At 42.4% G+C, this 27,068-nt stretch overlaps 1 protein-coding gene across 2 annotated transcripts in view; it reads right to left on the reverse strand.

Annotated features, from left to right (window-relative positions):
* Nucleotides 1-27,068, reverse strand: part of ITPRID2 (ITPR interacting domain containing 2) — a 146,029-nt gene that overhangs the window by 62,872 nt on the left and 56,089 nt on the right. For both annotated transcript variants that reach the window (XM_068245416.1, XM_068245417.1), the window contains exons 5-8: nucleotides 22,658-22,700; nucleotides 22,462-22,560; nucleotides 17,363-17,571; nucleotides 12,697-13,382 (exon numbers count right to left, since the gene is read on the reverse strand). In XM_068245416.1, the coding sequence (XP_068101517.1) occupies nucleotides 12,697-13,382; nucleotides 17,363-17,571; nucleotides 22,462-22,560; nucleotides 22,658-22,700 (1,037 nt within the window). The remainder of the gene's footprint in view (nucleotides 1-12,696; nucleotides 13,383-17,362; nucleotides 17,572-22,461; nucleotides 22,561-22,657; nucleotides 22,701-27,068) is intronic.

A 27,068-nucleotide genomic window follows, 5' to 3' on the forward strand; every position in this document is an offset into this window, starting at 1 on the left:
TGAAAAAGTAAGAGCATACCTATTGCACCAAGCTCTGCACTATCTTCTGCAGCAACCCTTTCCTCTAGGGATTATCAATGAGATGCAAATATAATTTCTACTAGCATTAAAAAAATTTCATGCAACCGTTATGCAGCTTGATCTTGGACCAATAAAAATGGACAGGAAGTTATTCTGATTGATCCAATTTCAAGCTGCATATAATTTACATAAAAATTTGAATGCAAGGAGAAATTATTTGCATCTCATTGATCGATACTAGTTTCTCCTGTCCATCCCCTTGGTCAGACTCTATAGGCATAAGAGATAAGAAACAGCAAGAAGGCGTGGCCTCAGCTGACTGAGCAATAACTCCTTCCCTTTCAGAGAGAGGCGTGGCCTCAGCTGACAGAGCAATAACTCCTTCCCATTCAGAGAAAGGAGAGAGTATAAGACCTCAGATTAACATAATTAGGCAGACATGTCTAACAAAACATAATATCACAGCATGTCCTAATGAAACAATGGACCCTCCAGTAACAGACAACCCCACATGACACACATCTCTGTCCTTCTAATGCCAAGCCGTGTCATAGATATACCTCTGAGGTTTACTGTTGCAGTAGCAAATCACACAAATACTATGGGTCTTATGTACAAAATTCCAGCACAAAGTAGCATACCTTACATTACCCCATGAACACTTATTCCGCAACACATGCTGCTTTGTCATGGAAAGTAATGGTAACCCAAACCTAGCGTGTGACCATTTTCTAGTTCTGGCCCAATATCTGACTTAGTCTCTGTTCACATCTAAAATCTAAATCACAAACGTTTTGCGATTTTGTGCGCAATTTTTTTTAGCGCCTCACGGCCCTTGCCTGCGCGCTTCGTTTTTTTTTAAAACCGCTTTTCTAAAGCACTTTTGCAGAGCAATTTTTAATTCACTCCCTGACGCAAGTCAGGAAGTAAACTTTTGACCCGGAAAAGAATAAATACAATGTACTTATTCTTAACCTGTACAGGACCACGTCACGCCAATCGGCGTAAAGTCCTGGGGCTGGCTTTTGCAGGAGATTGCGCACACCTCCACTTGGTAGGCGGAGCTCCGCCTTCAGTCTCCCAGCAGCGATTGCCACTAGGAGACTGTTAGACGGCGGTTAGTATGTACAGCGCTGCGATCTAAGGCAGCGCTGTACAGGGGACAGTCGTGTCACTCAGCTGTCCCCTCCAGAGGGACAAAAGCAATCTGCTGTGAAAGGCTGAAGCCTATCATAGCCGATCGCGTTGATTGGCTGGCCGCGGGGGGGGCGGAGGAAGGGGAAAAAAAATAGTAAAAAAAAATTAATTACAAAACTTGAGACAATTATTTATTAAAAAACAATCAAACATTGGGGAGCGATCAGAACCCACCATCAGAGAGCTCTGTTGGTGGGGAGAAAAGAGGGGGGGGGGGGGGGGGGGAGAAATCACTTGTGCGGCCCTGCAGCAATCCCTTTAAGCTGCAGTGGCCATTTTTGTGAAAAATGGCCTGGTTTTTAAAGGGAGTAAAGCATGTTGTCCTGAAGAGGTTAAAAACGTGAACAGTCGTAGCATAAAGCAATTTTGGGAGTGTTTAGCGCTCTTCCTATACCTTCCATTGTAGCAGAATCGCCCCAAAAATGGTACAGGCAGCACTTTGTGGAGCGTAAAGCGGACGAAACGCATTGATCTGAACCTTCTCATAGAGATTCACTGCAGAAGTGTTTTGTGGGTGATTTTGAAAATCGCCTGCGCTTGAAAATAGGCTGAAAACGCCCCAGATATGAACGAGATCTCAGTCCTGCACAGGAAAACCTAGCTGCTGCTGGATACATGCAGCACAGCATGAGCCTCTTTACATCTGTTGGACTAAATCCAGCACTTTGATGATACATACACAGCGATAACAATGATGATACGTGGGCGCATCAGGGCTTGCTGTTGGGGACACCGTCGCCTGATCTAGTCCAGCACAGCGTCGGCTTATTTTGATCAAAGTGATGAACAAAGTCCAACACTTTGATCGCCTATGGCACCACACTGCGCAATTATGCTGGTGTGCATACAATGGGGCAAAGCTACAGTGCATGATATCCCCGATATCCCAAACCCTCTTTGCTCTAGTGGAGTTTAGACCCTACTAGATCCCCGCCGCTCTGCAATCCTGCGAACACCCAAGTCCCACGACACGCCGGAAAAAATAAAGTGGGCATTAGCGAAAATGGATTGGAAGGGGTTAAAGTATATTTGTTCATATGCCTCCCAGTCCCATACCTCTCAGCAATTGCCAGAATGTTACAAAGAGATGCGGATGTTTTACAATTCAATTATTTTCATACAAATCTAGTCTGTTTTCTGAGTCACTTAGGTTATCCCCACTGCACACATTCTGAGATCTCTGAAATTGTGTTAATAAACATGGCCCTGTATATCCTACGCTCAACAAGTTGTAGGTAAAAGGGAGGATTTACTGAAGAAAACAGACGGGCTCCAAATACAGCAACAAAAATGCATACAAAATACTTTCTCATTCAATTGTGACGCAAAAGGCCTGAGTTAAAATTAGAAGCAGCTTTCTGTTTGTGAAACAAAACAAAAGAACACATACAGCTATTACAAAGCCCATAGTTAAATAATAGCAGTCCGGCTCAGGCGGTAACGTATCCCACGCTCTTTATGGACTGTGGGCATTCAGATATTAACTATTTTGAAGCAGGAAGTAAGACAGGAGAGGGAGGGGCATTCCATTTAACTGCAGTGGATAAACAATGTAATAAAGGCGATCATTTGTTATGATAATCTCACAAAATACTTCGCTAATGCCTGATACACACCATGCAATTTCCCGTCAGATCGATTGGTCGAATCTGTAACTTCTGACAGGTCCGTCAGGATGCGTTTTCTATTAGTTTTGCTGCACGAGTTTGAACGGAAGTAATCGGAAAAACAATCGGAAATCAGATCGGATCTGTTGGAAATTATGGATTCAGCCAGTTGATCTCACGGGAAATTTCCTGGTTTGCACCAGGCATAACAAAGTACTCTTATTTCACAGCAAACAGCTTCAGTAGTAGACAAAGATTTGTTTGATTGTTAAAGTGGACCTGAACTCTTGCACAGGAAAGAAAGAAAACAGAGAAATGCACCCTGTATGTATGTAGAGAGTTTAGCCGGTCTAATTCCCCCTCATCTGTGTGTAATCACAAATTGCAATCTGATCCCTAAGCTGTGTCAGCTGACTGCCAATGCAGATAAGCTCATTTGAAAAGCACAGATATGTCTGCTTCCATGAAAACAGGAAGTTGGAACAGTGCAGATTTTAGGATTTGTATTAGGTGTAAGAAATACATGTTTTTCTTTTAAGGTTACTATGCTGTTGCATATCTTTTAAAACAGAGAGGAAGTTCTGAGTTTAGGTCTGCTTTAAGAAACTTTTTCTTCTGAAAACAACATCTCAAGGCTGGTACACTTGCTAAAGTATTCTCAGCTGAGACAGCCGGTCATGGCGTTCTTTGTCGGACATCCGCCCCGCGTTTACCACTGGCACTTGAGACTTGACGCTAAACGCGCCCATTCAAGTAAATGGGAGGATTGGAACCGGGCTTTACCTGCATTTGTGCGAATGCAGCGTTCCGAACCAGATTTTCCCAGGGACCAAAACGTTGGGAGAAAAATGCTTTCCGCCGCCGAAAGCCCAAACACTCTGCCAGTGAGAAGCCGAATGGGATGCAGAATGAGAACCAGCTCTAATGCTGGGCATACATGGTGCATTTCTGCGGCTGAATCGAGCCATTAGATGGCTCGATTGATAATTTCCGACGTGTCTGATCACCCGCCGGATCGATTCCGTGCTCGATACCGCGTGCGGGACAATAGGAAAAAAAAAAGAGCAGAAGTTAAGAGAAGCGCCCGCGGGGACGAGCGGGAAACGATCCAGGCGCGGACGGGAACGAGCGGGAGACCGGGAGTAGATCCAGCAGCATAATCGAGCCGCAGAAACGCACCATGTATGCCCAAGCACACAGTCCTGGTCAATCATTCAGGTGTGTATAATGGAGATTAGAGAGGTTGGAATTCTATTAGCCAAAAGTTTATATGGTTTATAAGAAAAGGGCAGTATTGAGGCTCGGTTCTCACTTTCGCTGGATCACATGTGGCCAGCGTCAGCAGACTGTGTAGTGTCCGCCTTTTTGATGGTCCGCTGTGGTCCAGATGGTGCCCAGGGGCAGATGTGTTACCCCCATAGGCTATATGGGGAACGCATCTGCTCTTCTGGGGGTTATCGCGGACTGTATATATATATATATATATATATATATATATATATATATATATATATATATATATATATATATATATATATATATATATATATATATATATATATATATATATATATATATATATATATATATATATATATATACACACACACACACACATACATATACACACACACACACACACATTTATTTATTATAAGCGGTTCAGCTGTTTTGCAATGAGCGGAGAACAGACAACATCAAGAAAAAAAAAGTCCGTTCTCAGTTCAAATGGGAACACAGCTTGACTGTTCATGCACTGATATTTATAGCTCAATTCCACTTTTATCATCTCATTAATGCACATCTCATTACTACACAAGTCATTTGGATTTTATTGTTAATAAAAAATTCCTCTCATAAACCCCCAGCCAAAAAACTTAGGATTTTCGCAGTGAATATTTTATTGTATGAATATAGAGGATAAAGTAATCTGAATTTCTATTTACTGTTCTTCACATTGTACTGGATTGATTTTTTTTTGCCCATCCAATTCATGGCAAAAGGTGGTGGTGAATGATGCAAGGGTGAAACCACGGGAAGCCATGCTCCAGAAGCAGACTTCGACCAGGGTAGAAGCCACAACCTGGGGTCAGTCACTAGAACTTCAGAAGTCAATGCAAGTACACTGAAGGTGATTTTGGGAGAAGGGGACTGGAGTTAGGAGACACAAATACATATGTACAATAGTACGTAGTCGTAGAGGCTTTAAAAGTTAATCAAAGTGCAGCCTTGGTACACACGTACAACAGTTCTTCACCGCCCACCTCTGCAGAGAATCTAATGAGTGTAGAGCAGCCCCCACCCCCCTTTGATGCATCAAGAGGAGGGCATTGTTCTCGCCCTTTCCCCACTCTTTGTTGTCCCTCCACAGCGAACCTACAGGCTAGCGATGCGTCTATAAAGAACACGGTTTGAACTGTTGCTCAGGATCCCTCCGGGACGGCATTTATTGTATGCGCATTTCCAACTTTAGACAGTTGTATGGACATTAGTTTACTACTATGGTAGTGAATAGACTACGGCATACCTCCCAACTTTCTGACATAAGAAAGAGGGACACTTAAGCCACACCCTAATCACCCCCCCCCCCAGCACACCCCTAGCCACGTATACCATACAGATTTCATTAAACAAATAGGTTTTATCATTTAAACCACACTGATTCTTTCTATCTTGGTTCATTTTCCTTCATATTAACATTTGAAATTAAGAAAAATATCAATTTAAAGGATGGGAATAAAGTTTAGAGTCAATTAAGCAAATTTTTTTCAGTAGAAAAAATACATATATTTACACAGATCTGTACGTATCCTGAAAGAGGGACATGAGCTGAAGCAAGAGGGACATGGGGGTTGGGATCCCAAAGAGGGACTGTCCCTCCAAAAGTGGGACAGTTAGGAGCTATGCTATGGGCTCCTTTGACAGATAGGGACACTACTATTAACTCTATAAAGTGCTGTAGAAGAGATTATTATTATTATTATTATTATGTACATTGTACATGGGGTCAGGGACTAGATGGGCTTATGTTGCACCTTGCCCATACTCTTTAAAATTGGTGGATACCACTAAATACTTTCAGAAAGTTTGCTGTCTAAATACAGCCATAACAAAAGAAAAGAAAAAAGCAACACCCACAAACACACAGACACGCACACCATCTGATTATATGACTCAATGTTCACTTTCACGTTAGATGGATATTGACATGCAATTACTAGTCTGTACACAGAGTCCAAGACTGGAAATGTAGGTGGAAACAGGCATGCGGTCTTATGACAAATTAAGTAGTCTAGGTCTCATTATGTTCAACACAGTGAAAAACAAATCAAAGATAAGCTTTGGGATATAAAAATAATATATAATCTGCGTCCAACTTCGACCTTTAAACATAATCTGGCTAAACGGCTTCAAAGGGGATATTGTTCTTCAAAGCGAAGGTCTAGAATTACAAAAGTCAGCAGTTGGCCTAACAAATCCCTGCGAAGGCCGAGAGTGCGCTCCCTCCCTATCAAACTAAAATATTCATCTTCCTGCTCATGTGAATCCTTGCTCCAGTTATTCTTTGTTTCGCTGCAGTGTTTACTGTGGGAAAATGTTTGATGAGATTTCAAGTAAATATTAGAACTTCAACTTCCTTAGATTACATGATGTGAAGTAGTGCAGATCAGGCTCTGGCTGCCGATTTTCACTGGGGGAAGTGATGTAACTAAGCAGGCCATATCCTTCCAGCTGGGGGAGAGCTTACAGTTAAATAAGAGGAACTAGATAAACTAAGACTACATTACTATGGTAATGCATAAAAGGACAAGAGACACAAATACAAAAAAAGGATACACTGATACTGGATAGCTCTGTCAAGAAGCTTCTAAGCCTCAATCTATAAAGCTACATGCTTATCGCAACGACCCAAGAAGATGGATCCAGCGACGTCCAACAACGAGAGCTCCCTGTGGGCGTCGTCATGTCACGCGTCGCTGCACAAGATTACACGATGGGCAAGAATGAGAAGTCAAGCAATCGAGGTGCTTTGTGTGGAGTCGTAGGGGATCTTAAGGATCCGATCCACCGTGACTGTCGTTATCGTTACGCGTGGTGCTATACGACATTCGCTTGACCACGTGCCTGTACCCATGACACAAGATTGCTAAAAATAAATAATCACTGGTCGCAAAGGAAAAAAAAAAAAAATCACTGGTCATTGGTAAAATCACATGGTGGGTACAGCATATATAAGTAGATAAATACTTGCTATACTTACATATGTATTGCGCTGTCCACTTTTTGATTTTTTTCTATGGTAAAAAAAAAAATCCTTATGGTGCCCATACAGTACAATAAAAACATTCAATTTTCCCATTTATTCGACCAAAACGTTCAAATCAAATGAAAGAATTTTGATCAAGGGAAAAAAAAAAAACCGGTTATCCCGTTTTTTCAATAAAAATCAGATCGGACATGTTGGAAAAATCAGCCAGAAAAATTAGGCAGGCATGTACGCGCACCAGAAAAATTATAGTGGCCGCTGCTAGCAGTGGCCTTAAAATTTCAGGAATCAGCCTGGAGTCCTGGACCCTGTTGGTGGTGGCGGAGAAGGCAGTCAAGCGGCCTGCAGGCAGAGATGCTGTGTGGGGAGCGACTTATGCTACATACACACTTGAAAGATAAATGAAAGATATCAGAGCAATTTTACCCCCTTCCATGTAGTATGAGAGCCATACCTACGCAGTCTATTCTATGGAGCTGAACTCCCCATCAGATAAAATCTTTGCAAGATGCTGCACACAAAGATGCTGTACACATTCAAAAGATCATTATCTGCAAAAGATCTGTTCCTGCAAAAGATACATTCCTGCAAAATGCATTCATAGTCTATGATATCAGCAGATCTCATACACAACTTGTTTAACAGACATTCATCTGCAGATCAGATCCACCAGGATGGATTTTCAGATCTGCAGAGGATTGTCAGATATGCAGATGAAGTCTGTTAAACAAGGTGTGTATGAGGATCTGCAGATATCATAGACTATGAATGCATTTTGCAGGAACAGATCTTTTGCAGATAATGATATTTTGAATGTGTACAGCATCTTTGTGTGCAGCATCTTGCAAAGATTTTATCTGATGGGGAGTTCAGCTCCATAGAATAGACTGTGTAGAGTAGGTCTCTCATACTACATGGAAGGGGGTAAAATTGGTCTGATATCTTTCATTTATCTTTCAAGTGTGTATGTAGCATTAGTCTTGGGGCAGGCAGTCACACGGCGTGCAGGCAGAGATGCTGTGTGCGAAGACTCACTTAGGGCCCTTTTCCACTATCTGTGTTTGCGATGCTGTTCGCAAAATTACAAACTGCTAGTAATTTTTTAAAGCGCTACGGTTTACATATTAACATGGGAATCACGGTAGGCAATATCCACCACCTTGATTCGTTTTTTTATCAAACGCGATCGCGCCACGGAGCGATCTTTGCCGCGATTTTGCTATGCAGTACAGTGCATAGCAAAATCGTGAACGCAATCGCTGGAGGTTTCCTGCACTTTTGCGATTCAGCAGTCGCTAGCGTTTAGCGTGAACGCTAGCGATTGCTAGTGGAAAAGGGCCCTCAGTTTTCAGGCAGGCAGTAGCCCTCCGGGATCCATGCCCCATTCATTTTGATAAAGGTGAGGTACTGAACACTTTTGTGACTTAGGCGACTTCTCTTCTCAGTGACAATGCCTCCAGCTGCTCTGAAGGTCCTTTCTGACAGGACGCTTGAGGCAGGGCAAGACAGAAGTTGGATGGGAAATTGTGACAGCTCTGGCCACAGGTCAAGCCTGCGCACCCAGTAGTTCATCGCTGCTCATACTGTCGATGGTTCTTTCTCTACTATTGTTAAAGAAAGCGTATGGCCGGGGAGTCAGGGTTCGATTCCGGTCCGGAGTTGGAGCCTGAGAAACGGCTACCACCACACATCCAAGGAAGGCAGCAGGCATGGCATGCAAGTCCCGAGGTAGTGACAAAAAAATAATACAGGAGGACTTTCGAGGCCCTGCTGTATATGAGACGAATCAATTTTAAATCCTTTAACGAGAATCTGTTATGGAGGGCATGTCTGCCATCCATTCAAGGGAAAGATATGCACTGACTGCCAGGTATAAATGTGCAGTCACAGATGCAGTGAAAGGTATGCAGTGACTGGTATTACAATACAATGTGCAGCTGTCACACAGGTGGTTATGTATGTAGTTAGGTATACTCGGAGTGGTATATTAACTCGTACACAGTGTGCGGTCACACAGGTACTGTGAACAATTATGCAATGACTGGTATTACAAATGTGAACCTGTCACACACAGACAGGTCCCGGACAGGCACAGTGACACTGCGTGCACTCACATAGGTAGGTGGGTGCACTGAAGTGAACAACAGGTAGTAGGTATATGCATTGATGGGTATTATGTGCGCACACACACACACACACACACACACACACACACACACACACACACACACACACACACACAAGATTAGCTCTCAAAAGCTGTTGAGGTTTTTTTTTATTTTTTGCAAGAATCAGCGAGGAGCAAGCTAAGAAGCCTACAAGAGCCTAACTAAGCTTTCCCTATAGGTCTCTGCACAGCAGCTCTCCCTTCTCTAATTAATGCAGGCACATGAGTGAGTGAAAAGCCTGACGCTGCCTGTCTTTTATAAGGGGGGAGTGGCTCCAGGACGTAGAGTACAATGTGCCTGCTGACTGATGTAGAATGTCGAAGTTGACCCTCATGATGCACTATGGGGGAGAACCGGACTTCCTGAAAAGTTTGCAGTTTTCCGTGATTGCAAACCCCGGAAGTTCGCCGGGAACCGTTCGGGCCATCACTAATTCCAAATCCAGTTTCTATATACACACACAGGTTTTTGCCCAATGGTCCAAAATGATTGATTCTTCTCTGATGGGAATCAATTCTGTCCATACACTGCAGAATGATTTTAAATTGATTCCAGCAGGTAATCTATTGAAAGTTGATCGGACCGCAGCATTGCACGGTTTGATGCAATACACCGGTATAGGCCGCTGACCGACCACCACTTCTGCCCTGCCTCAAATATCTACATCAATCAATACTTCTGATTGATTTTAGCCCAAAATCAATAGGATAATCGATCAGACAACTTGTTGCATAGATTCCCAGCATTTTCAATCGCAAATGAAATCAAATCTTTCGAGAGTCGAACAGGAAAAAATTGATGTCTGTATGGCCCGCTTTAAAAAAATAAATAAAAAATAGCCACATATTCTTAGGCTCAGTTCCCACTTGAGCAGATCCAAAATGGACATATGTGCATCAGTTTTGAATCCGATCTGTGCCATCCACTTTGTGTCTGCCCATAGCGATTGCTTAAGTGGCATTGATTGCCACCGCTCAAGTCCCTTTCTGTACCCAGCCCAGAAGCTGGCAGGAGCATGGGGTTCACCATTGCCTGCATTAGACCAATCCTCCCTAGCAACAGGGAGAATTTTCATTGGTCCATCCCGAACCAACAAGAATTCTCCCTGTTGCTGAGGATTCCCATTGGTCTTTTGCAGCCCAATGGAGATCCCCATACTTCTGCCAGCCACCGAGCTGTGAACAGGGACCAAGGCAGATGCGTTACCCTCGTAGGCTATATGGGGGAATGTATCCACCTGCCCCGAATTATCGTGGACTGAACAGAGGTGCGGTCGGCTTACTGCAACGGATCCCATGGATCCGTTGCTTAATGACAAGTGTGACGGACTCCAATTTATAAAATAGGAGCCGTTCACTGTCGGTTTAGCTGGAAAACTGACAAAAACACAGCCTCACCCATTCTGCTATTCCACACTAGCTAACCTGGCTGAACTTAACCAAATGGAAAACAATTGTAATTATTTCATATATCTATGTGTAGATAAGCTCTCTGTCTTGCCCTTTCAGACTTGATAAGAGAACAAATGTTTAACATCCTAATTATGCCTTTGATGAGTTAAAGTCCCTGTATCTAGGCAAAGTCAGAGCGGTGTGACACAAGACATTCAGTGAAGCCAAACATCTGAGCTTGTGTCATTAGGCAAGCTAACATGAAAGAGACACTCTGAGCAGTCTAATGCTGGGCATAGACGGTTCGTTTTATATTATCAATCGAGCTATCATAATATTCAACCTGTCCGATCACTGCGGCGGGTCGATCCCGCGCTCGATCCCAGCGGGCGGACAATGGTAAAAACGAAACGCTGATAAGGAAGTGCCTGCGGGGGGCGAGCGGGGATCGATCCGCGCGGACGAGCGGTGACGCATTGGCATTGAGCCGCTGGCTCGATACTGTCGCATTAGCGAACAGTCTATGCCTAGCATAATGCTGAGAATACACCATACAATGTTCTGTTAGATTTACCTGCCAGATAGATAACGCTCAACATGTTGGAAATGTATCTATCTTACCATCTACCTGCTGATCAATTAGGCATTGTTCTACTCAGCAGGAGATAAACCGAAGACAATGCACCAGAGATAATGACCATTCTCTGCAGAAAATCTAATTATGCATTCTAACAGAAAATCTAACAGAAGAATCTAACAGAAAATTGTATGGTGTATGCTCAGCATAAAGCCTATACCATACAATTTTTTGTCCAATTCGATTCAATCCGACATGTCCGATCGGAAATCGATTCAATTTGCCATTTTTTTGCAGTTGCAAATTGAATCGTATCGAATGAACAAATCGAAAATAAAAATGGTTTGGTGTAGATGGGGCTTAAAAAGGTACATACACACATATGATTTTTCCAAACGACGCATCTTTTCCATGAAAACCAGCATCCAAACGACCGGATCCGTCAAAACCAGCGTTATCAGCTAAATGACCATTTGTACACACGCCCGATTTGACGTCCAAACGACTGGTCGTTCAGACATCCAAATGGCCGGTCGTTCGGAAAAATCTGACGTGTGTACGCACCTTTATAGCCACGCTACAGGAAGTTGGCCAAGGTGGCCATTCATTTATCAGTCCAACACAATAAATCTCTAAACCCCACTGTTAAATAAGTGACAGAAGAACACATTGTATCTTCTCTTACCCGATCCTCTAGAAGCCACTTACTCATGCACTACCAACAGCCAAAATATATGTAAACATATACAGATAAGCAGTACGTTTCAGAGTAAATTGAGCCATAAATTACTTTTCTCCTATGTTGCTGTCACAGTAAGTAGTAGAAATCTGACAGAACCAACGTTTTTTGGACTAGCCCATCTTCCTCATGGGGCACTCTCAGAACTTTCTATTTTCAAAAGCACTTAGTGAAGGGTGGTTGCTCCGTCCAACTGCCAAAAGAAGTATGCAGGGAGCAAGGAGGCTAGCCAGCATCTTTTTATAAATCTTTTTGAAGAAGAAGTGTCTTTATAAAGAATAAAGGCCATGCTGACAATCCCCCATGGAGATATGGACTAGCCCAAAACCTGTTGGTAATGTCAGATTTCTACTACTTACTGTAAGTGACAGCAACATAGGAGAAAAGTAACTTATGGTTCTTTTTAGTCTGGAAGAAACAGGCTTCTTATTTGTATGCGTTTATATGTATTTTAAATGTTAAAATTTTCACGACAGTGGTCCTTCAATGGATGAGGTCAGGGAATTAACTCAGTTCACTATTCCTTTGACTTTAAATTCAGCAACCTGCATCTCAAAGCCAAATGGCTATTTTTTTACATGCAGTTTTCACTGAAGATAACTTCTGAATTTTTAACATTCTGTGCAAAAGCACTTTGATGGTATCTCCTTTCTGACAGGTTTATGATCACAAATGAATGATAATAATCTTTTGTTTCAAGGAAGTGAACATCAAAATTTCACATCTTACCTCTTCCAGCTCAAAAGATTCCTTCGTCTGCATGGTTAGACTTTTTATTGAAGGATTTTGTGCAAACAGTTCCTTCTCTGGAGTAGATGTAGCTGGATCTTTTTCTGGTATAAAGCTCTCATGCTCCTGATCAACAGATACACTTAAGTCTTTACTAATGGAGTCCACAGTATGCCCAGAAATACATTCATCTGAGTTCATAGACGTTTCATTCTGTGTAATGTTGTTGGATTCATGAAGATCCAACTCAATGCCATTTTCTTTTGGAATGGTAACTACATTGTGCCCAATCAAGTCTGTGCTTGTCGTAGACGTTTCCTCTTTAACAGTAGCAAGAGGTGACGAGGTCTTTTTGAATGGCTTTTGTGTTTTCTGGTCATTTTTATTGGCTTCCTCCTCAGATTTTGGTGACGGAGCTCCTTCCACTGGAGACAAGAAGGAACTGGCATCCACTGATGTTCGATTTCCAACCAAGTTGAGCTTGGATAAAGTCTCCATGAGGCGGGCCGCTGTCTGACTCGGTGCTCTGGTAAGAGGTGCAGGCTTAGAGGGTTGATCCACGCTGGTGGACGTCGTTAGGGATTTTGAGTTGCCTATCCGTTGAATTGGTGTTCCAGAAACTTGAGAGTATAATGACGAAAATGCATTTGCGACATCCGTGAGAACTTTAATCTGCCGGAAACGACCTGGTAAAAGAGAAGCATGTGTTAAAGGAAGCAAAAATTTGACCAGACATAATTTAGGAGAATGTAGATTACAGCTTTTAGAGGCAAACTGAGCAGATTAGAATAGCAAGCTTTCGATATACAACAGATCTCTGAATGAAATCATCGGAAAGGCCTGAGGAAGAAACCTCAGAAGTCTCGCAAACCTCCTAATTATCCTTTAAAGCCCAACAAACTAGAACATCAAAACAAAGTATGGCAAATTTTAATATTAACTAGTAGACCTAAGCCCGTTTAAAAATGGGCTCTAGGTGTCTTTCCCCGCCGCCATTGCCGCATGTCAGCGCTTGCGCGTACACCCGGCATGCGCCCGCCCGCATCCCCTGGCCCCTGTCCTCCTCCTGTCCCAACAGCTACACATGCGCAGTAGTCAAGACACGGGGGACAGGAGGATGACACAGGGCCAGTTAGGGTTTTATTACATAGGATGCTAACATTTGTATAGCACTTTTCTTCTGTCAAAGCGCTGGAGAGCTGCAGCTGCTAATGGCCTGCAGTGTTAGGGAGCCTTGCCCAAGGACTCCTTAGTGAATAGGTACTGGCTTCAGCCAGGATTTGAAACCTATAACAGAGGCAGTTTTCTCTTAACCAGTATGCTATCAGTTTGCAGCCTATGGATGGGTCAGTAAGTGGTGACCATGTGTCACCCAAAGTAAAATACTGTAGATGCCAAACTAGCATTCCTGCATTGGAGTTATTAGTGCGTTCTCCATACAATGGTGCAGACTCGGGGCCCGTTTCCACTAGAGCAAATCTGCAAGCGTTTTCTGCATGCAGATTCGCATAACCAATACAAATGGATGGGACTGTTTCCACTCGTCAGGATTTCTTAGCGTTTTTCTGTGCAGAAAAAAAATCTGTATGGCAGAGCCATCAGAATTCATACACCGCAGAGCGGTGTGCGAATCGCATACAATGTAATTAAATTAAAAATGCGTTTTTTGCCATGCGTTTTCGCATGCTTTTTGTGTAAAAAATGTAAAATGCACATCAGCATTGACATGGTAAAAATGCTTGGCCGCAAAACGCATGCGAAATCGCATAGAAAAACGCATCCACATGCAAAGTCGAACATGCGTTTTCCGCACTGCACCAATGGAAATGTACCCTTATACTTCATAAGAAAGTGGGGTGCAACTGTAAGATCATGGGCAGGAAAAACGGCTCTGGAAGTTCATATGAATAGTTGCAAAGCTATGCACCAAATTTTCAACGTGCACAGTTCAGTTTCAGTAGTTCTACTTACAGCTTTTACTAATCAAGGTAACTGCTTTAAGAATCTACCTTTATTTAACTCTGGTTATACTGTAATTGAGTTTAAATACTAATAAATGTTCTTGAGTAACACTTCTGCTACGAAAATGAATAGGATAGAAGAAGAGAACTTACTTTGAAAATTTGACTAACCTATTAAAGTGGCATTACAGAGTTTCCAAATATGAGATGCTGAATTTATTTCTAAAACTGTTCTTTGTATTAATAAATCTTTATTATGAAACTCCAAAGAACTGCCCTTTAATACGTTAGGTGTGCAACATAAAGAAGCAAGCCATGATTTTATTTTCTACATTTACATCAATTACATTTGACAATTTCAGTTTTTACAAAGAGATTTTAAATCCTATTCCCGTTTTGTGTTTGTTGTTCAATTACCACCACTTAATCTTGAAAATTAAGATACTTGAAAAAAAGAAGCTGGAAAGGGCGGTTCTCATTAAACGGCACAATAGCCATTTGGAAACTTACCGTGTTTTAAAGATAAATAGAGTGGATCTATGAAAACAAAAAAGATAACTTGAATGCTAGAGTGATTTAAGGATTAAATATATCTATATGTATATATACTGTATTTTTTGGACTATAAGACTCACTTTTTCTCCCCCCAAAAATGGGGGGAAAAAAATCACTGCGTCTTATAGTTCAAATGCAGGGAGTTCCTGACTTGTGAACGCCTGCCAATATGAACCTCAAACCCGCCGCAATGTCTGGGACTCCCTGTACTGTGCCTATGCAGAGGACGACACTGGGGACAAATGGGAGGACACGGGGACACAAAGGGGCATAGAGGAGGGCACAAGGAGGACAGAGACGGACACATGGGGACACAGGACACATGGGGACACAGGACACAAGGGGGACAGAGGAGGACACATAGGGACACAAGGGGAACAGAGGACACAAGGAGAGACACAAGAGGTACAAAGGGGACAGAATGCACGAGATGCCCCTACACCATGGATGCACAAGGTTTAGTATATATTTTTCCCCTGGTTTTTATCCTCTAAACCTAGGTGCGTCTTATGGTCAGGAATGTCTTATAGTACGAAAAATATGGTATATATCCTCCAACTCACTTATGTAGAGGTCAGAAAAAATAAATAAAAAAGATCATAATCAGCTTAAAACAAAATTGTAATGTTAAAATAAGTATCCTGTCACTAATGATGGGTATGTCTAGGAGAACTCATGGAGTAGCAAGTAATCAGTTTGGTCATGTGATAGATATGCAAGTGTCCGATTTGCTAGTCATGATCATGTGCTAAAGCAGAATGTGACCACAGCAACTAAAAGCTTAACAAATTTATCAGCTAAATGAACAAATCACCTGCTTCTCCGTGAGTTCTCCTAGACATGGCCATCACTATCCCTCACTAGATTAAACCTTAGACTGCCTCAAATTATAGGGGAAGGGGAGGGGGGGGGGGGGGGGTTTGGACAGACATGCCTGTGCCAGCTATAGTTGTCTGTAGGCGTTTCTGAATATTCGCCTCCATATGTTGCAGATGTCTAAAAGCATATCTCCACCAAAACTACTTGCAAAAGGTACACCTTTAGATGTCGTATGGATGAAAACATTTGGAAACACCTGAAGACGTCTGCGGCAAGCAAATAAAGTTCTGCCGAAAGTGCTTTAGACGTCCGATGTCAATGGAGGCAAAAATTCCAAAATGTCTAAAGATGTCGGCAGCAGTCTAATGGTGGCCACTAATGATCCAATCTTTTTCATCCAATCTTACCAAATCTATGTAGTATAAGGGTAAAGTAAGTGATAATACTAAATGGATACTTCAGGCAGTTACCTTATATTATATAGAAATGGTAAGATTGGATGAAAAAGATTGGATCATTAGTGGCCAGCTTAAGGGTTGAGGCATGTTACCCTAGTGATGGTTTAATAGAAGGTAATAGAAGTGTGTGACAGACATCACTCTCACAACAATCCACGCCTACAATAGGGAAATCAACAAGGATACATACTTCTGCTATCTCAGTAAAAACATCTCATTTAAAAGTCAATGGAGGATCTGAACAGTTTTAATCCTCCTTATTGCCAGACATGGATTTTTGTTGGAGTAATGTTTATCACGCACACCTTTGTCACTCGGTTTGACTCTTTCAGTAGGTTAAGTACCTTGGCTTAGTGACAGTTTCTTTGCTCACTGTGAGGTTGTCAACATAAGCAAACAATCTACTGGCTGTATGTAATCTGACCAGGAAGAAAAAAAAATAAAATAAAAATAAAAAGACACAGCCAGCAGTCTGTTTGTCCATCAGTTTGTTTGCCTTTACCCACCAATGCACTCTAGGTGAAGATTCAGAAATCACTATCAATACACAATGTGATGCAACTATTCAGCATTCAAATTAATGCACCTCCTTTTAAAAGGATAAAAGGTACTTACACCAAAAGATCACAAAAAGTGCCCAATGTCCTTAGCAAAAAAAGTAAACTCTTGGCTTAATCTCAGCTTTGCCCTCAGCACAGACTCTGTTGCATAGTCAGACTTCTGCAGGAGAGCAATCTGTGCCAGGGAGTAGTCCACTGTTAAGTGACTGTTGGGGGAGGGGGGGGGAGGGAGGGACAGGCACAAAAGTCAAGGCTATTGGTCGAGGGGGCAGGAGTTATGCTAGCATGCAAAGAACAGAAAGAACTCTCTTACTTGTTAAGGCGTAATTTGGGTTCTCCACCTCCAGGCGTTGCATTTGTGCATTTAGAAACACTTTGATGTCAATTCCACTGGCTAAGGAGGAGCCATTGAAAAACCTTGATGGGATTTTAGAAGCAATATCTGGCTCATCTCTACCAAATCCAAGATTGTACAGTATTTCCTCAGGGTCTTCTTCGTAAAGGTCCAGCAACTCCGATACACTGAAAGAAGAGATACAACTTACTTGTAAGCCCATCTTTAATTCCTGTTACATTGCTCCCTCTTATAATCTTGATCTTCGGAAACTTTGCTACTAAGGTTCAAAGTAAAATTGTGTTTACTGAATGGTTTACAATCCCCAGATATTAAGGCTGTAAGCACAGCTTCCTTCATGAATCTTCAGTGGTCTCCTTTTCCTTATCAGCTTACCCTACAGATATTGAACCCCAGTCCTTGAGGGATAAATGCATGCCAGAGTTTAGGATGGACTGAGAAATGGAAAGATATGTTCTAGTTGATGAAACACACCTTTCCTGATTCAGTCCCATCAATTCATTTGAGCTGTGCCAGAAATTTGTGAGGACTTCAGCTTTTGAGGACTGGAGTTCGATATTATAACTTGTGTACTCCCGTCCATTAGTCACCATGCCACTGGAGGTGTCTGGACACAGCATGTGGAAAGTGTCCATAAATACAGACATGCTCTTTGGTACACACAGCTCACTATACAAGCAGGAGCACAGAGTTCAAGCTGGGAAAAGAAATATAAACTTCAACTAAAAAAAAACAATATATAGTGGATATTGGTATTCCCAGTTGTCAGCAGCATACTCATCAATGATCCACCAGGATGGGTGGCCTCACCTGATGCGGCTTTTCCTATGCAGGAGCTTCAGAGGAAGTACATGCAACTTAGTGCTACTCGTGTGCAACCCACTCTGTATTCCATAGAGCTGCACACACTGTAAATGGTGTTCATTTTCCAGGCAAGCAGTCTTCTGTTCAAAACAATTTGTACTGGTTTTGGGCAACAGAAATCGAAGTGAAGCGAGCAACAAGCTTAAGAGAGGGGCTCCTCTGTGGACAGATATAAAGTAATAGTTGGGCTATGCAAAGTACCATCAGGTCACCATTTCTGCTCAGGATGCTTATGCTTATAACACTCAAGCAAGGCTAAACTCCATCCAATCCAGATAACTGCCATCTTTGTTACATTTGAATGTTTACAGCCTTTTGTAAACTACTCCTGAATGGATTGCCAGAGCAGCTATTAAAAGAGAATCAAGCCTGTATAGAGTGGAATTGATGTGTTGAGGTTGGGCAACAGTAGAGAACACTGAAGATTATATGCAATCCAGAGAAACCGACCCGATTTTTAAAGAAAAAGTCCTTAACAAAGGTTTGCAAGCTACACCTGGGTAATAACGCATGGTGATGTGGCAGAAAGGCTGGTGAATTTGAGTTTGTGCTATTAGACTGACATACACACATCTAGAGCACGTACTTTCAGCAATCGCACCTATATTCTGATATAACCCAAGGGAGGATTGTAAATGTTTGACATTTAATAACAGATAATTTGTACAAAAAATAAATAAAAAACAAAAACTGATCCAGGTTTGCTAGTTCTCCCACCTCAGTAAATTAACCTCACAGCAAAGATGGATTTGCAGCAAGGAACTCCACTCTGTGGATTTGGAGAAGCCAACATCGCTTAGTTAGAACTTTCAGAAGAATGCTATCAATTTCCTCATTTTAAATTTTTCTTTTCTTACCCAAATGCCATCCAGTACAGAAGAGTATTCCTTGCTTTAGAAGGACGTAAAAATGTAAAATGTGCAAACAGAGCAAATGTGCTGAACCTCTTTTGTGACTACGGAATAGGAAAGAATAAAAAAAAAAAAAAAACTTGAGCATTAAGATGACTGATATGTGGATGCCGATACGCTTCACACTATCAGAACGATGATTGTGGGGCAGCCATCTTTTTGGTTGAAAGGAGGTGACAGGGAACATGAGACACAGTTCCAACTGTCCTGAGTCCTGATCACCCCTCCCAGTTGCTAGGCAATCCCATCATGCTTTGCACAGCATCAGGGGAAAAAACCCTGGGCAGTTTCCGTTGATGGGACGGAGCTTAGTTTCCGTGCAGCTAAAAATGAGGTTTGGTAAGAAAAACAAAGTTCTGATGCTGTGAAACTGTTAAAGAAACACCAAGCTTTTTCAGTGCTGTTAAGTAGATTTTTAGTCTGGAGGTTCACTTTAAGTGAGCAACTGTGGTTTCCCATGATGCATCACTGATTATGCAAATCATCTCTTTCTGCCCCCGAAAGCCAGGCACACACCCATACAGGCACATAACCGCTGGCGTATAAGTGAGCCTACAGTTTATACATTTTACAGAGCCACTTCAATCCGACATACATACAGCATGTTTTGGACATTCTGGTCCTCATCAGTGCATGACATTGATTGATATGGCTCTATGGGACAAGGCTTGGACCAATACTACAAAATACCCAGATAGCTCATGTTGACCCAAGTAAGCTATGGTGTCACTATACACAAGTGGTTCTGGATGTGTACATGTCTTTTAGAGGCAAAAAGATAATTTGGATATTCGGTAGTGATGCATTGTGGGAAACCACAGTTTCTCACCTAAAGTTGAATTATTGCAAATAACTTCTGTTTTAAGAAAGCAAAACTATATTCAGAGTTGCTTTTTAGTAGTAGGGCTTTTAGGTTTCTTTTAGCCCCATATACTTTCCTAGTGGTTCTGGATAAGCTATCTGGGGACTCTGCAGGGTTTTAAAGTTGCTAGGAAATATTAAAACAAATACACAGCAGCAAAACAACCTGGAACAAGAACAGGAGTATTGATTCACAATAGAAAAAGAAAGCATAACAAATGAAATTACCATTGTTACATACAGTAAGAAGTTTTTAATCACCAACATTTCCTGCAGCAGAAGGCTGCACTGGTAAACATAATGAGAGTGCAAAACTATTAAACAGGAAGCACTGCACTAGCTCCCAAGAGAACAATCATAATTACGCCTCATAAATGAAATCTAAAACCATGAGAGTTATGTGCCTTGTCTAGTGTAAAACAAAAAAGGAATGATTAAAACAAAATAAACTATTAAAATGAGCAGAAATTAATGGAGAAATGAAGTGAGTGGAACATGATGGCCTCTATCGCCAACCACTTTTGATCATGCCTGTTGCCTGACAGGCAGGTCTTATGGATTTAAAGAGAACCCGAGGTGGGTTTGAAGAATATTATCTGCATACAGCGGCTGGATCTGCCTATACAGCCTAGCCTCTGTTGCTATCCCAAACCCCCCTAAGGTCCCCCTGCACTCTGCAATCCCTCCATAAATCACAGCCACGCTGCTGACAAACAGCTTGTCAGAGCTGGCTGTGTTTATCTCTATAGTGTCAGTCTGCTGCTCTCCCCGCCTCCTGCAGAACTCCAGTCCCCGCCTGCATCCCTTCCCTCCCTGCTGATTGGAGGGAAGGGACGGGGGCAGGGGCCGGAGCTATGCAGGAGGCGGGGGAGCAGCTGAGACTGACACTACAGATGTAAACACAGCCTCACAGCACGGCTGTGATTTATGAGGGATTGCAGAGTGCAGGGGGACCTTAGTGGGGTTTGGGATAGCAACAGAGGCTGGGCTGTATAGGCAGATCCAGCCTCTGTATGCAGATAACATTCTTTAAACACACCCCGGGTTCTCTTTAATAGTTTTTGAGTCTCTGGCCCGAAACAAGCATGCAGCGCCATTGGAGTCAAAGAACAGTCTGAATTTTTTAACAACACATTTTTTCTGGACCAGTGAGTTAGAAAGTGTTTAAAGTGGTACTGCAACATTTTTTTCTTTAATAGAAGGTTCAGTGGCTGTCAACAGTGCTCTTGATGGACGCAAGATGAATATAATCTCACAATTTAAGTGGAATTCTACAAAAACTGCCCACAGAAAAGCAATAGAGCCGTGCAAGTAGTAATTTTTTTGTACTGGGATAGTTCTGGATGTTACATGACTATGAACCTGGAGGTTACATGGGGACAATCCAGTACATGCACACTTAAAGCAAACCTGGCAGCAGACTGCTCTGAGGAAAAAGTCCTGAGGGGAGTCACATGATCAGCTGAACAGCCACTAGAAATACAGAGAGGAAGTGTCAGGACCTTGGACTCCCAAAGCCAAAGGTGATTGGTTAGTCATTATCAGAAATTACTTGAAGGTCAATTACTTATCAAATATTCAGTCTGTCCACATTACAATAAGAATCACACACATTTAATAGGTACACTGTTGAATCTCTGATAAAGGCTAGTTTCACACTGGTATGTTGTGTTGCACAGCAGGATCGCAAGGCAACAGAGGGTAAAGACCGCATTGTGTGCTACGCTTGCGATGCAACACATACTGCAACTGTAAGCGCCTGAGCCCACTAATGCAGTTCTGTCCACTTTTCAGTTACAAATCAATGTTACAGATGCTGAAAAGCGAACAGAAGCAGAAAACTGCATTAGTGGGCTCAGGCCCTAAACGCGCATGTGGTCCGGTAATGCAGAGCACGTCTCGCATTATTCTTATGGATTGTACCACACTGTGAAGGCGCTGATGTAAATGCACCATAAGGTTCTTTCCATAATGAAAATCCTAATTGCGGCGCGCTTTGATTTTCACTTGTTTTCAAGACCGTGTTTTGCCGTGATTACAAGTTTGTTTTTTTACGAAGCCTATATAGAAGATGGACAGGTCATAAAATCAATGCTATTATGACTGGTCTGATGCAACAGACATGACTAAACGGGTGTTCCGTTCTAGCTTCTGTTCTGTGGATGGTGACAGCATAAGCACAGTCACTGTCCACTTCACTGAACACTGTAGCGTGAATCCAGCCTTTAGTAACTTTCATACACACTCGTGTATCTCATCAGTTAATTTTAACTTCCGGCTTGCTTTAAGGGTCACCTGATGTCTGCGTACTTTTAAGCAATTCAGGTCATCAATCCTTGAAAGTAAATGCAGGTCTACATAAAATACAAAAAGTATCGGTTTCTGCCTTTGGCTGAAGATCTCATTGTAAATGGAACATACCTTGACACAGTTGTGCTGCTCTTCCCTGACCCGGTAGAGTTCATGCTTCTCCCCTTCTGGTGGAACTGGAGTCTACGATCCTTTGCCAGCAACTCATTGCTTTAAAGAAGAAAGTTATTATCAGAGGGAACAATTCAAGCCAATGACAGATCAATAGACTAGTAAAGGAGAAGTATGACTATAATGCGTTACTTACAATGGGCGCTCCATCGGCAGGACTTTTTGATGGAGATGATTCGCTGTAAAACAATGAAGACAGAAAAGAAATTAGTCATATTCTGGTTACTATAGATACGTGCAATTTAAATTTTCTATTTTTTTTTTTATACTGGCAAGAGCTCACATCACTGAATACTTTCTAAATGCCCAACCTGTCAGCTTTGCAGGTACATGCCACTTACAACATTCTTTTACGGCGCTGTAACAATGGACGGCAGCTGCCTCATTCACAGGACGGGTCTCAAATCCCCGATAGCCGGCTTTTGTTTCGGAAATAAATCCCGTAATTAATTTAGCAAACCTGAGACTCCTTTTATGGGAGAATATGTAGCATGCGAGCATTAATCTTGGCTCGTGTGCAGTTGATAACTTCTACATGTCGATACACGTGTGGAACTGCAAATCAAGATCTCATTCATTTCAAGCCACATATGGAAGCGTTTCAAGAAGGCCATAAATAGTTTTGCAACTTCCCTGTGAAAGTGTGCAGCACGGGAAACACTGAGAAAAAGGATGTGATGAGTCATCATTAGGTGTTAGGAGCATTGCTGAATTAGCTCTATTATTTCACTGTACAATAATGTACAACTTCGAGGCCAATTTATGCAAGTGGAACAGTGGAGCACCTAACAAACAAAACAAAACAAAACAAAAAAAGGTACCTGGAAAACTTGGCCTGATTTTTTTTTTTTATGGTCCATTAGCTGGCAAATGTCTGTCTGTGTTGCGTGGATCATATCAGATCATAGTGAGGTGTAGGGGTGGACCTATTATGAAGCCTCCCGATTCACATGATTCAGGCAGCAAAATCTAGGGGGCGGCATTTGGACAAATAGTTTGGGCCACCTAGCACCAGCCTCCTCTCCGTTCTACCGCCTGCCTTCCTGGTGCACACACTATCCTCCTCATCCATGCATCCCCAAATCCCCATCCTTATTCGACCGGTAGCACCTGCTACACTTCCCTATGACATCATATGCAGGTGAGGTGTCGATATATGCCTCTTATTGAGACATGCAACAATAAAATCTCATCAACGACCATGGCCAGGGAAAGCTTTGGCACGTGTCCAATCAGGCAGGGATGCTGAAACCAGACCGGCCAATTACAGCTGCCCACTGCTCCTTTTGCTAAAGGTGGCCATACACTTATAGATTTGCAGCAGATTTGACCATCAGATTTCTGTCAGATGCCTGTCAAGTTAAATCTGACAGGAATCTGATATGTGCCACACACCAAGAACAGATTTGCAATAGGATTTCAGAATCAACTCTATTGGAAATCTATTGAAAAAATGGGTTCGGATTGCACCAGGTGTCACCTGCAGAGGGGGTGACACCAAGCTCCAGGCTAAGGAACCGTGGAATAGGCTGATGTACTTCTCCCCTTCTGGCTGCTTTATGTGGAGCTGAGGGCACCAGGGCCCATGGTGATCATTTTAAACATAATTTTAACATCCTCCTATAACAAGCAATGTTACTACCTGGTGAGGTAATAGGTTTGTGGGGGAAGAGGGGGTGACACCAACCCTAGTGACACCTCTGAGTTAGTGACTTAAAGGTGAAGGCTGCAGTAGCAAGCAAATGACTCTGGATGTTTGGTCACCAGGGATGGTAAATGAGATGCAAATTATTCAAAGTTGATGTTTATTTTATGAATATGTACAAAACTAGAAAACGGATCAGTCAAATGCTGGTGCCGCATTTGCCTTCAAGGCAAGACAAGAACGCAACTTGAAAAGAGATGGTCGGTGAAATGCTAATAATGTTGAGTTGATGCAAATGTTATGTTATGATTAAAATCTAGACTATCTTACCACAGGAAGTAGTGTGGGCTTAGATGCTTTCCTTGCATTGAAAACCATCGATGGCTATAATTAATAGGCAATTCCCAGGGGTGTTGATCCGGGGGGGGGGGGGGGGGGGGTGTTAGGGGTGTGACATGGGCAACTGTGAAACTGCTACCACATGGGGAGCCGGCTAGGGTATTTGGTGCTCCTAGCAGCAAGCCTACATACGCCAACGTAGTTCTACAATTGAACAGAGTGGTGGGGGGCTGGTTGGGTGTGAGAGGGGTAAGGTTTGGGGGAATTGGAAAGGGTTAAACCTGTCAAACACATATAGGGGCAGTGCTTATTTATCAGGCCAGGTCAGTCATGTAGCCATGTCACTTAATCACCAGAGAACCAAGCCCATCAATTTTCCTTTTGACTACGGTCACAATACTTTCACGAATAAAAGCTTAGACTGACTGCAAAATAAAGGCATTTTAACCTCCTTCTCTACTGGGACAGATCGTACTGATTTACCCCTTTTTCATTAGGCAAAGCCAACATGCATAACTACAAGTAGCGCCTCTGTTTGTGTTCCTAGCTGCCCGTAAACAAGCCTCTGTTGAGAGAATGGAGACCAAAAGGAACAGATCTTTTTTTCACAGAACCCTGAACAACGTAAATGGTGTGACACCTGGGAGGTTGCTAGGATATTAAGTCCGACGCAAAGGAACAAATTGACAGATCTGGTTCTTGTGCTAATACACAAACCAAACAGCCTGCAACACGAAGCAGTCCCTTGTATAAGCTGCAGGACTCTAAAGAGAAAACTTCTATCAACTAATTCATACAGCTGTGTGCTCTATGTACAAGCATGCTGCAACTTGTGTCATTAGACAACCTTTACAAGCAGAGATCTTCCATTAACCATATGTGCAATGTAAACTGACATTTCAAGGAAGCTCAACACTGTTTTAAAGCTGAGCACAGTTTATGGTCAAAGTACATATAGGGAAATAAACATCAGCCAGGTAGCATGTGTATTACACAATTCATATATCGCACCTTTAACCAAACAACCCATTGGGAGATATACCCATGTCTTATATTACTGCTAACCATAAAAGTTCACTTCAGTTTACATTGAGGTAGCAACCATGACAGTAACCCATACATGTCAAACCCTGGCACGCAAAGCAATCACATTTGGCCCACAACTGGTTTCCCCAGTATGTACTATGTTTGGCCCATTCTAGACCACAAGGAAGGCTATAATGGAACTGAAGCTCTAGGTTGCCAGCAAAGCCATATGGGGGAGGGAGTGGGAAAGCACTAGACACAGGTGATAGGTGGACCACTAGAAACCAGAAAACTGTATAGGGGAGGTAGCCAGCAACTAAACACTAGGGAACTGTATAGGGAAGGAAGGAGGGCAACTAGATACCAGGGAACTGTAAAGGGAAGGGAGGAGGGCCACTAGACACCAGGGAACTGTATAGGGAAGGGAGGAGGGCCACTAGACACCAAAAGAGTTTATAAGGGAGGTAGCCACTAGACATTGAGTTTGGCCCACCGTGCAATTTCAACTCAATTTGTATTTGAGTTTGACACCCCTGCAGTAACCTAGAGCAAGGAAAAATCTACCCAACAGGAATACAGAAAACAATAAAAATAAGACATTCTAAAATTAAGCCAAAGACTTGAAATGTTGCTCTGCAGATAGCAAGTCTTGGTGGTGAGCACCTACAGCTGCCAGCAGCAGATAAGGACCTACTCACTACAGAGCAATGTTTGGCAAGACAGTGCCCATCCAGACATCAAACTCTGGCTAGCACTGTGCTAATACAATGAAGAATGGAACGTCTCTATCCCCTTACAAATTAGTTTTCAAAGATACATGATGCTCAGATGAAGATTTTCTTCCACACAGATCAGACATTTTCCTGAGACCAAAGTACTGTAACTCTCCCCAGTGCTGCACAAAACAAGTGGAGTATATTCTAATAAAGTTTTTGTTTTGATTGAATCTCATCGATTAGGAGGCAAGTCCACCACTAGCTCCCATTTTTAAACTGATTTTATCTTCCTGGTGCCTTTGTTTCACAATCTTCTGTACAAAACCAGTTTTGGTTCTCCCAAATTAGAGCGAACGTCCAGCCAGACTTTGCTTATATTATTAATTAGAATCTGAATTAGGTTTTATGGTAGGATCCTTCTGACTTGACCAAGACACACTGCTGTATCAAAACGCATCATCATTATTACCCAACACACAGAACGTAGCCGATCTCTAGACCTTTCATGGTACAATACCTTTAATTGAGTTTGCAAATTGCAAAAGAAACGTTTGGTCAGCCATTGTTGATTTCACCCGCTGGCCACGATTGACGCCCGAGGAATGAAACATTGGGCATGTGAGATGCGCTTGCAAATTTTTGTGATCTTGTACATGCATTTCTTTTGCAATTAAAGGTATTGCACCCAGGGCCGGATTTGTACTCTTTACCACCCTAGGCCACTGTCACCAGCCGTCCCCTTCAGTATAGGTAGCAAAATGACCCCTCCCCCATTCCCTCTAGTATAGGTAGCCTGATGACTCCCCCCCCCCCCAGTATAG

Source organism: Hyperolius riggenbachi, chromosome 7 (assembly GCF_040937935.1).
Source record: "Hyperolius riggenbachi isolate aHypRig1 chromosome 7, aHypRig1.pri, whole genome shotgun sequence".
Classification (NCBI taxonomy): Eukaryota; Metazoa; Chordata; class Amphibia; order Anura; family Hyperoliidae; genus Hyperolius; species Hyperolius riggenbachi.